General features: G+C 34.8%; 1 protein-coding gene across 3 annotated transcripts in view; it reads right to left on the reverse strand.

Annotated features, from left to right (window-relative positions):
* ARHGAP19 (Rho GTPase activating protein 19) overlaps positions 1-12,478 on the reverse strand; it is a 49,553-nt gene that overhangs the window by 21,921 nt on the left and 15,154 nt on the right. For all 3 annotated transcript variants that reach the window (XM_023519847.1, XM_023519848.1, XM_011373990.2), the window contains exons 2-6: positions 8,222-8,487; positions 7,226-7,306; positions 5,512-5,721; positions 3,100-3,326; positions 1,320-1,406 (exon numbers count right to left, since the gene is read on the reverse strand). In XM_023519847.1, coding sequence (XP_023375615.1) covers positions 1,320-1,406; positions 3,100-3,326; positions 5,512-5,721; positions 7,226-7,306; positions 8,222-8,487 — 871 coding nt within the window. The remainder of the gene's footprint in view (positions 1-1,319; positions 1,407-3,099; positions 3,327-5,511; positions 5,722-7,225; positions 7,307-8,221; positions 8,488-12,478) is intronic.

Below are 12,478 nucleotides of genomic sequence, written 5' to 3' on the forward strand. Positions count from 1 at the left end.
AAAAAAAGAGATTTGTTTTTAAAGATAACACATGTTCATAGTAACATTATTCACAAGAGCTAAAACATGAAAGCAACCCAAGTATCGATGGATGAATGGATAAGCAAAATGTTGTATAGACACAAAATGGAATATCATTCAGCCCTAAAAAGGAAGGAAATTCTGACATATGCTACAACATGGATGAACCTTGAAAACATTAAGGTGAAATAAGCCAATCACAAAAGGCAAATTCTGTATGATTCCATTTATATGAAGTATTTAAGAGCAGTCAAAAATCATGAGAAAGAAAGCAGAATGGTAGCTGCTGGGGCCAACGGGGAAAGGAAAATGGAGAGTTATTGTTTAATATGTATAGACTTTCAATCTTGCAAAATGAAGAGTTCTGGAGATGGATGATGGTGATCACTGCACAACAATATGAATGTTATTAATGCCACTGAACACTTAAAAATGGTTAAGATGGTAAAGTTTGTCATGTGTATTTTACCACAATACAAAAAAAATTTGAAGGGAAAAAAAAAGGAACCAGACCTGGATGGCCTTAAAACTTCTCAGCCTTTCCAGATGGCAAAAGATACTAAGATTAAGAAATTCACTATGAGGAAAGGACACTCTAATGAAAAGGCCAAGGGTATAACTGTGCAACATTTTGCTAAAATCTTACAAACACCAATAGGTCAGAATATCCAGTGCATACAAAAGGCCCTTTCAAGAGAGTAAAGGTATGTCTCACATATCTTTTCAATCAAACCAGAGGGCACCTAGGAAGCGTAAAGGTATGTATGGTTCCTTAGCCTTCTCAGCAGGAGATCAGGTAGAGAAGGGGCTTATCTTCAAAATATTTGTATATGTGGCTTTTGTCTAATGGAGTGAATCCCACTGAAATCCACAAAAGACCCACAAAGTTCGTGAGAAAATTATGTTGGCAGAAACATTGCTAAGTTTAGACTAAAAACAATAGACAGTACAAAATGAAAGGAGGCTGTCAGACCCTCAAAAGTCTACTGGCAGGAAGCAGACAGGATAAAACTACTCAGCAGCCAACATATATTGCCTTTCATGAAAAAGGAAGGATAACCCAGATGGTGAAGCCAATTACTCAGGGAGGCACAGCGCTACTCAGCTTCCAGGTACTTTCCTATATTCCTCTCCACCTTGGTTGTTCCCTCTGGGTTTGCCATTGTCTAATCTGCTTCCCAGTCTCAGTCAAGGGTCTTTCTTATCTAGTCATCAGTCATCTCTACAGCCCTGCTTAGGATCCTACCTTGTTCCATTCTCCTGGTCCAATTATCCCCCAAATCCCATCCCTTACCTACCTTAAAAAGTTTCTGGGAGTGTTTAATCATAAAAGCCATCCCGTTGTTTAACTTTGTGATATTCTCTTGAAGGTCATTTGCAGTGACCTATTCAGAGGAAAAGAAACCAAAAAAGAGAAATTAAGAGCTGAAAAATGGAAGGCAGACACTCCATTTACTTACCAACAAGCTTATTCTTTAAAAGGTATGATATCAAGTTTCTGTCCCTAACAAAGGTGCCTCTCATACAATGTTTAATTCTAGAAAGGCTTTTTGGTTCAGCAGATTTCCAGTGGAATGACATGATCTAGGGAGAACCATGTGTCCCTGAAGTGATCAGGAAATCCTTGAGAACCAGTCTTCATTTCCTAATTCTGTTTGAGAATTAGACGTGTAAGCAGAGTTGTTTAAGATCTAGTCTGGGAAAAGACTAAAGAAGAACAGAATCTGTACCAACTGCCAAGGACATTGCCTCTTCAGAGAAACAGGAGTTTCTACAAAGATGAAAGAGAACTGTCACTACTAATTGATACCAAAGGTGACATCTGTTTCTTAAAAACACAAACAGTCATTAATTCCATTCTCTTGTTTCTCCTGCCTCTTTTTAAGTGCTTCAGCATCTCTATTATCCCAAAGCCCTCATCCTCAACATGTATCTTTATTAATTTTTGCTTTTACTATGACCTCTTAAATATTTCCCTTTATAGGCAGAATATTCACTTCTTTTCACAGTCTCTCTTAGCTGGATCTAAAATCCTTGCATTATGAAGTTTGATCTCCTTAATATGGACAAATGTTGGTGTGTCCTTCTCTTCTCACCACCCAACCATCCACTCCACCCTCTAACCCTCATCCCCACCACCCACCACCCTTTCTCTGGGTAGAGGCTCTTCCTGACTCAGAACTTTATATTATTTTTTCATGAGTTACTTGTTATGTAAAATGTACTACATAACTTCTCTCCTTTACCTTCCTTTTCTCATTTCTTTTAATCCTCAAAACTTTTATAAGTCACCATATCCTATCTATTTCTATTATCTTTCCAGCTACCTTGTCAGGTAAACAACAAAGGCACTATTATGCCCAGTTTACAGAGGAGGAGCCTAAACATAGAAAGTGTAAAGAACACAGGTCACAGCTGGTTTGCAGCTTCCAACACAGGTATCTTGGCTCCCAATTCTATCAGACAGTAAAACCTATATTATGAATGGACAGGAACGTAAAACTATGTGCCTCCAGGTCAAGAATTAGTTCAAGACTTTAGATAATTTATTTCTCATGTAAGTCACTGAGAAGGCCAGGCTTTTAGTAATAAGAAGCGCTTTCGGTTTTATCGAAAGAGAGACTATCTATAGGAAATAGAAAAGTTAAGACAAGGTAGGATTGTTCTATGTGTCATCTTATCTAAAAGCTTAGTGACATTATCCTGTAAGATCATATAGCTCTATCTAAATTAATACTGTGCAATCTTCAGAAATGAATTTTATTTCCTAAGATGGCTTTTGTGTTAAGAAAAAAATTCACATTGATCAGCCAAAATGACTATTTTTCTTTAGCAGTTATAATTTTCCACTAAGACTTTCCACTAATAAATTGCCATTTAGGTTTATCAGAGATTGATTATAAGTGAGGTTAACAGGAATTAACCCCCTCAGATTTGATGACTCTTAAATGAACTAATAAAGTTAAGTTCCTAAACTTGTAAAGCTGAAGACTAGACCTTGGACCCTTGATAACCTGTCACAGGATGAGGCCCAGCCCAAGAAAACCTGCAGTCTTTGCTCTTCCCCTCAACACTCACATTTTTTGGCCACAGGACATGGGGTGCAAACATAAGGGCAAGGTTATAGGCAGACATCTTATTCTTGTCTTGTTTCTTTGCTGTTTGGTACAGGAGATCGAGCAACAACTTCAGCAAGTTACGATTGGGTGGAGGAAGAATGAGGAAGAGCAACTGAAGAGCCTCAATCTGCCGTTCCTTATCTGGTATATTGGTCTTGTTTCCTTTATCATCAAACTGCATCAAATCTTGAGGGCAATAGAGGTGATTGCAAAGGAAAGAGAAAATACAAGCAAGGAAAAAAAAAAAAATCAATGCTCTTACTATTATCCTCCCCTCAACTCCTACCAAAGAAAGACAAAAAAAAAGGAATCAGGCATAAACAGAGATACAGCAAAATACAATAACAAAATAATGTCAATATGATTCAATAATAAAAAGACGAAAACCTAATTAAAAATGGGGAAAATACTTGAATAAATATTCCTCTAAAGAAGATATACAAATGGCCAAGAAGCATTTATATATTCAGCACCATTAGTTATCAGGGAAAATATAAATCAAAACCACAATGAGACACTACTTCATATCCACTAGTATGACTATAATCAAAAAGACTGATCATAACAAGTGTTGACAAGAATACTGAGAATTAAACCCTCCTGCATTGCTGGTGAAATGTAAAATGGTACAACCACTTAGGAAAAACAGTTTGATAGTTCCTTGAAAAGTTAAACATAGAGTTACCATATGACCCAGCAATTTTCATTCCTAGGTGTACACCCAAGAGAAATAAAAATATGTCCACACATATCTTTAATAATTTCACCCCTTCACTTTTCCTCGCCCAGATAATTTACTGCTAAAATAAATATGAGAGTGAATTATGTCCTGATAACATGATAATCTAGGCAGCTCCTCATGGAGTCAGAATCATTGTTTCTGCCCTAACAGACTACCTAGGTTTTCAATAAAAACAGTCCCCTAGACAACCAGACTTTCAAAGGACACCAATAACCATTTGGGTATAATTCATACAGACCTGAAAATGATTATAGCGCATTGTTTAAACTGTTGAACTGCAATAAAAATACCAGGTGTAAGAAAGGCAGGTCATACATTCTAGAAACTATTCTTTGTTAATACGAAATTGAAAACAAAATTCTCTTCCAGTTATCAGCAAGGTGTATCAAATGCTACAACTCTGCCACACCTCAATATGATTTCAAAGAACAGTGACTCACAGGGTAGTGGAAGGCAGGATTTCAAATATTGCACTAAATTAACTCAATAGGAAAGCAAAAAGAAAAAGCATTCTTCATGTCAACCCTTATAAAAAGCTAAACCTATCCATATTTTCCATATCTTTTTCAAAGATTCAACAACTTTCTCTCCAAAATAATTATAAAATTATATAACATTCCAGTAATATTTACTCATTTGTATCATCTGGATTGTTACCAATAGTGCTAAAAAAAATCTAATCTTAGATTTTAAAAATTCAAACTTAGTTTTTTTAAGTAGTAAAAAATATTCAAAGGAAAAAAATCGCATATTCATTTTCCTTAAAATTAGAAGCAAGAGGAAAATGCTCAAGGGCAGAAAAAGAAGTAAATGCAGTATGGATTTTGATGTTGTGTACACTTAAGAGTCTATAGCAGCATAACAGCTATGCAATTTAAGAATGAATTCCCTATCACATAGGCATAAAGGAGAATGAAGAAACTATTTATGAGGAGAAAATGGAACATTCTCCAAGATACAGTAAGTAAAAAAAGCAAACCACAGAATCATGTATATAATAGCCTACCATTACATAAAAAGAGAGAAAATAAATATATGTAATTATTTGTAAGTATATAAAATGTCTTTGGAAGGATACATTAGAAATCACAGCATTGGTTGCCTCTAGGAAGAAAAACTGAGTGCTGGGGAACAAAGGTGGGAGAGAAGCTTTTCACTGTATACTCTTTTAAACCCTTTCAATTTCAACCATACGATTGTATTGCCTATTTAGAAAATAAATAAAATTATTTTTAAAAAATAAACTTCCAAGAGTAGAAATGATCTCAAATGACACATAATAACACTTAGCAAAACCTCAAACCAAGGCAAATGTACCAAACCTGTAAATAACTCAGGTATATGAATCAATCCAACAAAAAGCATACATTTATTGAGCAACTAAAATATTCAAAGCACTATGTGAGGATCCATCAGGGATATAAAAATAAATAAAACCCAGACTTTATCTTCAAAGGAACTAATTTAGCAAGAGAAACATTTGATTAATAAATCAAACTTACTGGCCAATATCTTTGAGTACTCAGAGAAGTCTAGAAATATCATGAAGTCTTAACCAATATTAGCAGAAGTATTGCTGTGGGTTAGTTGCAAACAATAGAAAATCTCCTTCTCACCTCCTATACTCACCAGCAATTTTCAGGTGTGCATGAAAATGTTTATGTGTCAGCAAGGGCTCAGGTAACTCTCCTAGAAACATCTTCAGCAAGGTGGCAACATCATTTGAGTGAAATTCCCCTGATTCCAAGTTAATATCAGTTCCATTATTGAGAGCGTCCCTTAAAATCTGCTGTCGGACACTATTCCCCGGTACTCTAAACAAGCCTTCTACTCGCAAATCTGTTTAGCAAGGAAGAAAACAGAGGGCATGCAAAAAGGAAGCAAAAAGAGAGAGGATGATTAAAATAAGTCATCCTACAGGCTACTTTACTCTTGTAACCTTAAAAAGATCCTGAAGGAAGTTTTTGTCTTTTTTCCCAGAGTCATTTAGAACCCACTAGATCCTGAGGAGACATATCTGAATATCCCTGAGTACTTGGAGATCTCCCAGAGAAGAGGTGGCCTGCCCAGGAGTCATTCAACCTCCTGAGGAACATCTAGGGACTGAATCTAATCTAAACAATTGAAATAAGCTTGAAAAATAAGTTGAAAGAAAAGCCAAATCTCCCTGAAGGCCCCTTCTCTTTAGCCATCTGAGACTTTGCCTGAAGGAGCTGAGTTGTCTGTGGAGGTTTGTTGCTCCTGTAAATGGTTTCCCAGCCCAAAATGAATCTAGAGTCTCTGCGTTGTCCCAGGAATTGTAATCTTAACCTGTCAGATCACCTTTCAGTCTCAGATTCCCAGAAGATTAGGGTCATCCCAACTAAACTATGCTTCCCTCCCAACTAAGCTAATCTAAGAGGACAAAAAGATGGGATGCATAGTTTTGGTTTGATCTGGAAGAAGTGTGAAAGTTCATGTTTTCAGTTTAGGTATGTATTTATCTTCATATAACTTCCTAATTGAGGAGACCAAGTTCAAATGCTTACCGGGCCAAGCAGATAACAGTAAATGAATTAATAGGAACCATAACAAACTGGAGAGCACATACTACACTCTAGTTAATTGTGTCAAAGTGGCAACAAGGTTCAAGGATGCTAAATCTTCCTATTATCTCAAGAAATTGAAAACCTGAACTTTCCCCATTTTAAAACACTGATAACTAATTCGATTTTTTAATTAATCATTTGCCAAACAAATAAATGAATACAGATGAATCAAGCCCTTCGGCTGCTAGTTTACTACCTCTGCTTTAGCTCTTTGCACAGTGTCTCACATAGAATAAGCCATAAATAAGTATTTCTGCTGAATTTATCAAAGCATCATATAATGCCACACATTTCACATACACTCAGCTATGCCAAGCACTTAGAGCAAGGATATAACCAGCATACCAGCATGACTACTAAATAATGAACGGAATCAAGTAAAGAGTATATTTTAACTATAGAATTTTAGAGATGAAAAGTAACTTTGGTGATAAATCATTCTCCTTTGAGTAAATGTTGATTCTTTAGGGATAATTTTTCCAGAAAAAAAATGTCTCTCTAAGTCAAGAGGAAATTGTGATTTCATAGATACTATCTAATTCATATACATCTTTGAGAATAAAAAAAAAAAAAAATCAGTACATGAGATAAAATTTAAAAGGAAATATATTTAGAAACATGCCACCTGAAATTATTACTGATTGGTGTCTTTGTTGATGGTTAATTGGCACCTACTAACTGAAGGATGTTAGCTCTCAACAGAAAACTGACAATTCTTAATTAACAAAAAACAACAAAATTTCAAGTAGTCTTACTTTTGTGTAAATACTCAATTAGTTGGTATATCTGGGCAATGCCTTCTTCCGTCAGTGGGGATCCAAATACTACTCCTTTTTCTAAAAAAAAAAAAAAAAAAAGATACAATAGGACAGGGCTATCTTTCCCACAAATAGTATAAAATCAGCATAATGAAAACCATTCAAGCATCCTATATTACAGTTCAGCAAATGTCTTCACAAGGTCAGAAAACAAAAGCCTTAGAGCTAGAAGTGTACCAGAAAATGCAATCAAAACAACTCTCAGTCAACTCTCTGCAAATTTAATATTAGATCGTAGGTTTCCTGGAGGTAAAGACCATCTTATTTAAGTAACAATAGCAAAAATTTTTATATTTAATTTAAAAACAAACAAAAAACAGAACTGAAGAGTCATGATTGTCAAAGCATGACAGATTATCCACTGGAATTCGTACAGGATCTGATATCTGTTACAATATTTAAACTTTTTGCTACCTTAATGATTTTCTTATATTTAATAAAATAAAATAGTACCTCTTTAATATCTTAGCAAAAGCAGTGCTATAACATTTTCTGGGAAGACTTTTTTTGGGTGATTCGTAGGTATTTGCCTTATTGAAGCAGTCCATGGAATGAAAACATTTGAGAACTAACTACTACACTAAAAAAATGTTCAAACTTTCCTTATCATACTCTCTAGCTGTGTAACTTTGTTGATTTTTTTAAATATTATTTTAGTGCAGTACTAATAGGACATGAAAATCAAGGTGCCCCTAATAACTACTTAACCTAATGATATCATCTTTCGAGAATTAATATATTTGCTTTCATTTATCTAGACTTGCCTTTTTAATTTTTATTAAAATTACTTAAGGTTTTCCTACTTATGAAAATTTTTTAAATGACCAAAAATGCTTTACAATATTAGCAACTCCTCAATGAACATGCAGATGTAAAGAGTGAAGCCCAGGGAACAGCTGAGACATGCCCACCCTTCACAGACACATCTCCTACCCTTTCGCTTGAGAGACATTAGAGATCGGAAGAATCCTGACGCTGGGCCGGCCCCACCAGGCAACTTAAGGTCCACTTCTCCCATCAGCTGAGCCAGCTCAGTTCCAGGTAAATCGATGAGCCTTGTGATATTGCTGACCACCAACTCAGTGAACACCTCAGGTCTCTCATGCCGGAGTTTCTCCACAAAAAAGTCAGGATTGAAGATAACAGGCTGACCTCGAAGGGAAGAGTCATTGCAGATAACAAAACTGCAGATGGCATCACTGAAAAAAATTGAAACAGAAGAATCTTTGGGGGGATCATTTTAGTATGTGTTTCTCATGCCCTCTCACCCATACAATTATTTACTCTTTCTGTAGGTTAATCTACATATTTGTCTTTTCAAAAACCTAATTCTGAATCTGCTGACTGCTGAAAAGAAAACAATTTGGGCTTGTTGCTGTTTAAGCTATACCCACCTAGATTCTTAGGAATTTAGTTTAGAGAAAAGACACCAGATAGCCTCTATGATATGATCTGAATTTGCCTCTTCATTCCAGGCATATACCATAGGAAGATGTAGATCTTTACAGCCTCCCAAATCTAATAGCATAATAGTATTGGTAGTCACATAGACCACATTTCCATATTAAAAGTCTAACCTGGAATTACTACTGTTAAATGCTTATAAAACATCAGACCTGCAGCTGTTCCCCCTAACACAGCAATGCATAATCATCAAACTAAGGCTTTTTTGGAAATACAGCCAGTACTATACAGTACTTCCCATGCAGCGATCAACTGCTGATGGCACCACTTCAGGCTAGTCTCAAGTAGCACAGAAACCATGTGATAGTAAGCATGATACTATTTAAGAGCTAAATTAACTATATCTAAATAGTGTAATAGATATTTTGAAGTCAATTATCCATAGGGTTCTTTGGTTCCTGGATCCCTACACAGGCAGGTATTTCCTTATAATCAACTCCCTTTAATTGAGCCAGGCACCCTTGAATTCTGTTCCTCATAACCAAAAAGACTTCACTAGGATAAAATGCACTGGTACAGGAAATAGATATTAATTAGGCCTTGCTCAGGTCCAGAAATGGATTTTATTTTAAAATCCTTCAATTCTGGATGCCTTTGGCCCCTCATCTAAGTCCAAAGTCTCCTCTGACAGATTCTTCTAAGGCACTTGGAAAAATTCTGTAGTGTTTTGTTTCTAATTTCACTATTCTATCACTGAGTAATACTCAGCAGATATGTTCTGTTGGCTCCTGATCTTAGCTGGTTTTCCACTCCTACATTACTTAGGTTATACTTCTGGCAAAGCTCCTTTGATTCTCAGAAATATTTATTTCCTTATTCTTTGTTTCCAAACACCTAACTACTGTACTCTTTTTTACTTTTAATATGTTACGTATAAGAACTGTATTATTCCATCTGTTGGAGCAGACCCATCACTGCTTGTTTGTACCCATTACCAATTACCTCTAATGATTTGTTCTCATTCTTTTCATATAAACAGTTATCTATTATATAACCAATGAGTAGATATAACACAAGCCGGAAAGTGTAAGTCATCACATCTGTGAGTCAAAGTCAAAATTCCCTGACTCATACAAACATACTCTAAATAAAAATAATCACAACTTAAGTCTTCCACGACACTCTAGGTACCAAAGCACTGTTCCAGGAAAAATGACTCCTCTAAATATTAAATATAACTATTCTATAACACAGTTTGCAACACTTCATGGATAATTTTTAATAATGGTATAATGAAAATAAGGCATGGGTAAACTTAAAAATTCATCTCTACTTCCTTGAAAAATTACTACACAATTGAGATCAACAGCCCAAATCTTCAGTTGGTGGCTGCAAATTCCTTTTTTTCTCTAAAATGGTAATATAAGAATTCACATAAAAATTAAAAATTATAAATGTGTGTTCTCAAGCCAAAACTCATTAAAGAGAAATTAAAATGTTTGTCTCTTTGGCTTTTTTACATACCATGATAGGTTGTTTTTCTTGTATAAATTTAAAGATGCCAATGATAAGCCTATTAAAATCAAAAGCAACTTTATCCTAAATCGTTCACAAAGCCTCTTTTTTTTATGTCAGCTTATTTCAGTCAAAAAGTAAAAGTCAATATAAAAATATTGTTTATAATCGCTGCCAATGAGAAATTACTACTCTACACAGAGCCAGAAAATCATGAAATGTGTTAGCACTGAAGAGTCTTATCATTTATCAGATCTAAACTATCATTTTATGGATTCCACATCTCTTTTAATTCTGAAAAACAGATTTCAGATCAAATTAGTTTTAACATATAAATGTACATGAATACCATCCATTATATTCCTGAAGAAAAATACATATTCATATATAACCGCCAGACCTTTATTTTATTAATATCCAGAGCAAGGCTCAACTAAGATTCTCAAATTTACATCACAGTTGACCCTCCAGCATTAAACTGGACCAAATACACAAGTGAGAAAGGAGTTAGAAGTACAGAGCCCTAGCTACATCATTTCTCAAGAGAATCCTTTCTATCTGGCGTCACCCCCAAGTCCGCTCCCTCCTAAATAGGTAAAATAGGTAGAAGAATAAATAAGTCCAAGGCTGCCCCTACCTATTCATAAGAAATACAAAAAAAAAGATAACTTGGGGGTCCTAATACACAAGTAACAAACAATCTCAGTTTATTTTCCCCTTCTGCTTTTTCTCCCCTTCCTTCTCATAATCATTCACTGTTGTTTTACCTCACTTAAATTTCTTTTTTTTTTTAACAGTAGGAAAGAAAAGTTTTATTAGAAGGGAAAGTACACTTCCAGACATGGAAGTGGGCCTGAGCAAGAGGAGCATGGCTCAAAAGGCCCCACTTTAATTTCTTTAATCTAGTTTTTTCTTCTTTCTCACTTTTTCTGAGTGGAGAATCTGGCAAGACGATGTAAGGGAGAAAAAGGGTTAAAAAAAAAGTAAAATGGAAGCTGAGAGATGGAAAAACAGATATAATGGGTTATGTTTTTTAATTATCCCCACATTACAAAGCCTGCTAATCCCTTTCCACAGAATATACAAAACCACAATATAAAGCTGAGAATATCAAGAATCATAGCTAAGAATTTAAGAGATTTCTACGACTAAAGAAAAACTTGCTATATTTAAGCAAAAACAACTTCCTACCCTACAATATCTTATTTTAAAGTAAACTCTAATAAGTTTGCTCAAGTTCAAGAAAAAAAATAAATTTCTTACATAAGTGCTGAAAGCTTCTGATGAGGCATTGGTAAATTGAAGAGACAGGAAAAAAGCTTTCTCCTTGTTTATTGTGACAAAGGAACCCTCCTTTCCCTTCCCCATCACAGCCTACACAAATTCCAGGCATTTTAGAGAACACAAGGGCACATTATGGGGCCTGAAAGGCGGTACTTATTAGCACTCATCTGCAAGTGGGAACAAAACAGAAATTAAATACTGGACTACTTAATTGTATTTGCCAACATATAGATGAAGCTCAACAGCAGTCTCCCATTACACGGAAAGTTGTATTAGATGAAACAATCACATAATATAACAGTATAAGGACAAGTAGTTTATAATATGGAGGGAAAGGTTATCCCTACCTCACATCATACACATACACTAAAAGTAAATTCTGGACAGAATAAAGATCTAAATATGGAAAGCCAAACTTTAAACAAGAGTGGAAGAGAAACTTTTCACTATGCTCTTGTACTTTCTATATTTTTGATTCATGTGAACATACTAAATCATAATAAATAAAGACTTTAAAAGTAATAATAAAAGCCAAACCAAAAAAAAAAAATCTATCATGCATATAAAAGGATTAGTACTTAGACTTTATCAGTATGCCTAAAATTTATAAGAAAAAGATACTGAACTCAATAGAAAATTAGTCAAAGGATCTGATTAAGTAATTCATAAAGGAAGGAACCTAAATGACTAATTAACATGAAAAGAATTTCAACTTTAGACACTATCATGGTAAAATCAATTGTAAAATGGTATCTTTCCCCATCCGTCATTTTGGCAAAGACTATCAGATTCAGACGTCTTTTTATTCCTAGTTCAATAAGTTATTTACTTATTCATAATCGTGAGTCAGTGCTTAACTTTCACCAGTATTTTTTGCATCTATTGATCATATGATTTTTCTCCTTTATTTTGTTAATGTGGTAAATAATACTGATTAATTTTTAATATTAAACCGACCTTGTGTTTTTAGAACAAACCCAATGTTGT

The sequence above is a fragment of the Pteropus vampyrus genome, unplaced genomic scaffold (genome assembly GCF_000151845.1).
Source record: "Pteropus vampyrus isolate Shadow unplaced genomic scaffold, Pvam_2.0 Scaffold238, whole genome shotgun sequence".
NCBI lineage: Eukaryota > Metazoa > Chordata > Mammalia > Chiroptera > Pteropodidae > Pteropus > Pteropus vampyrus.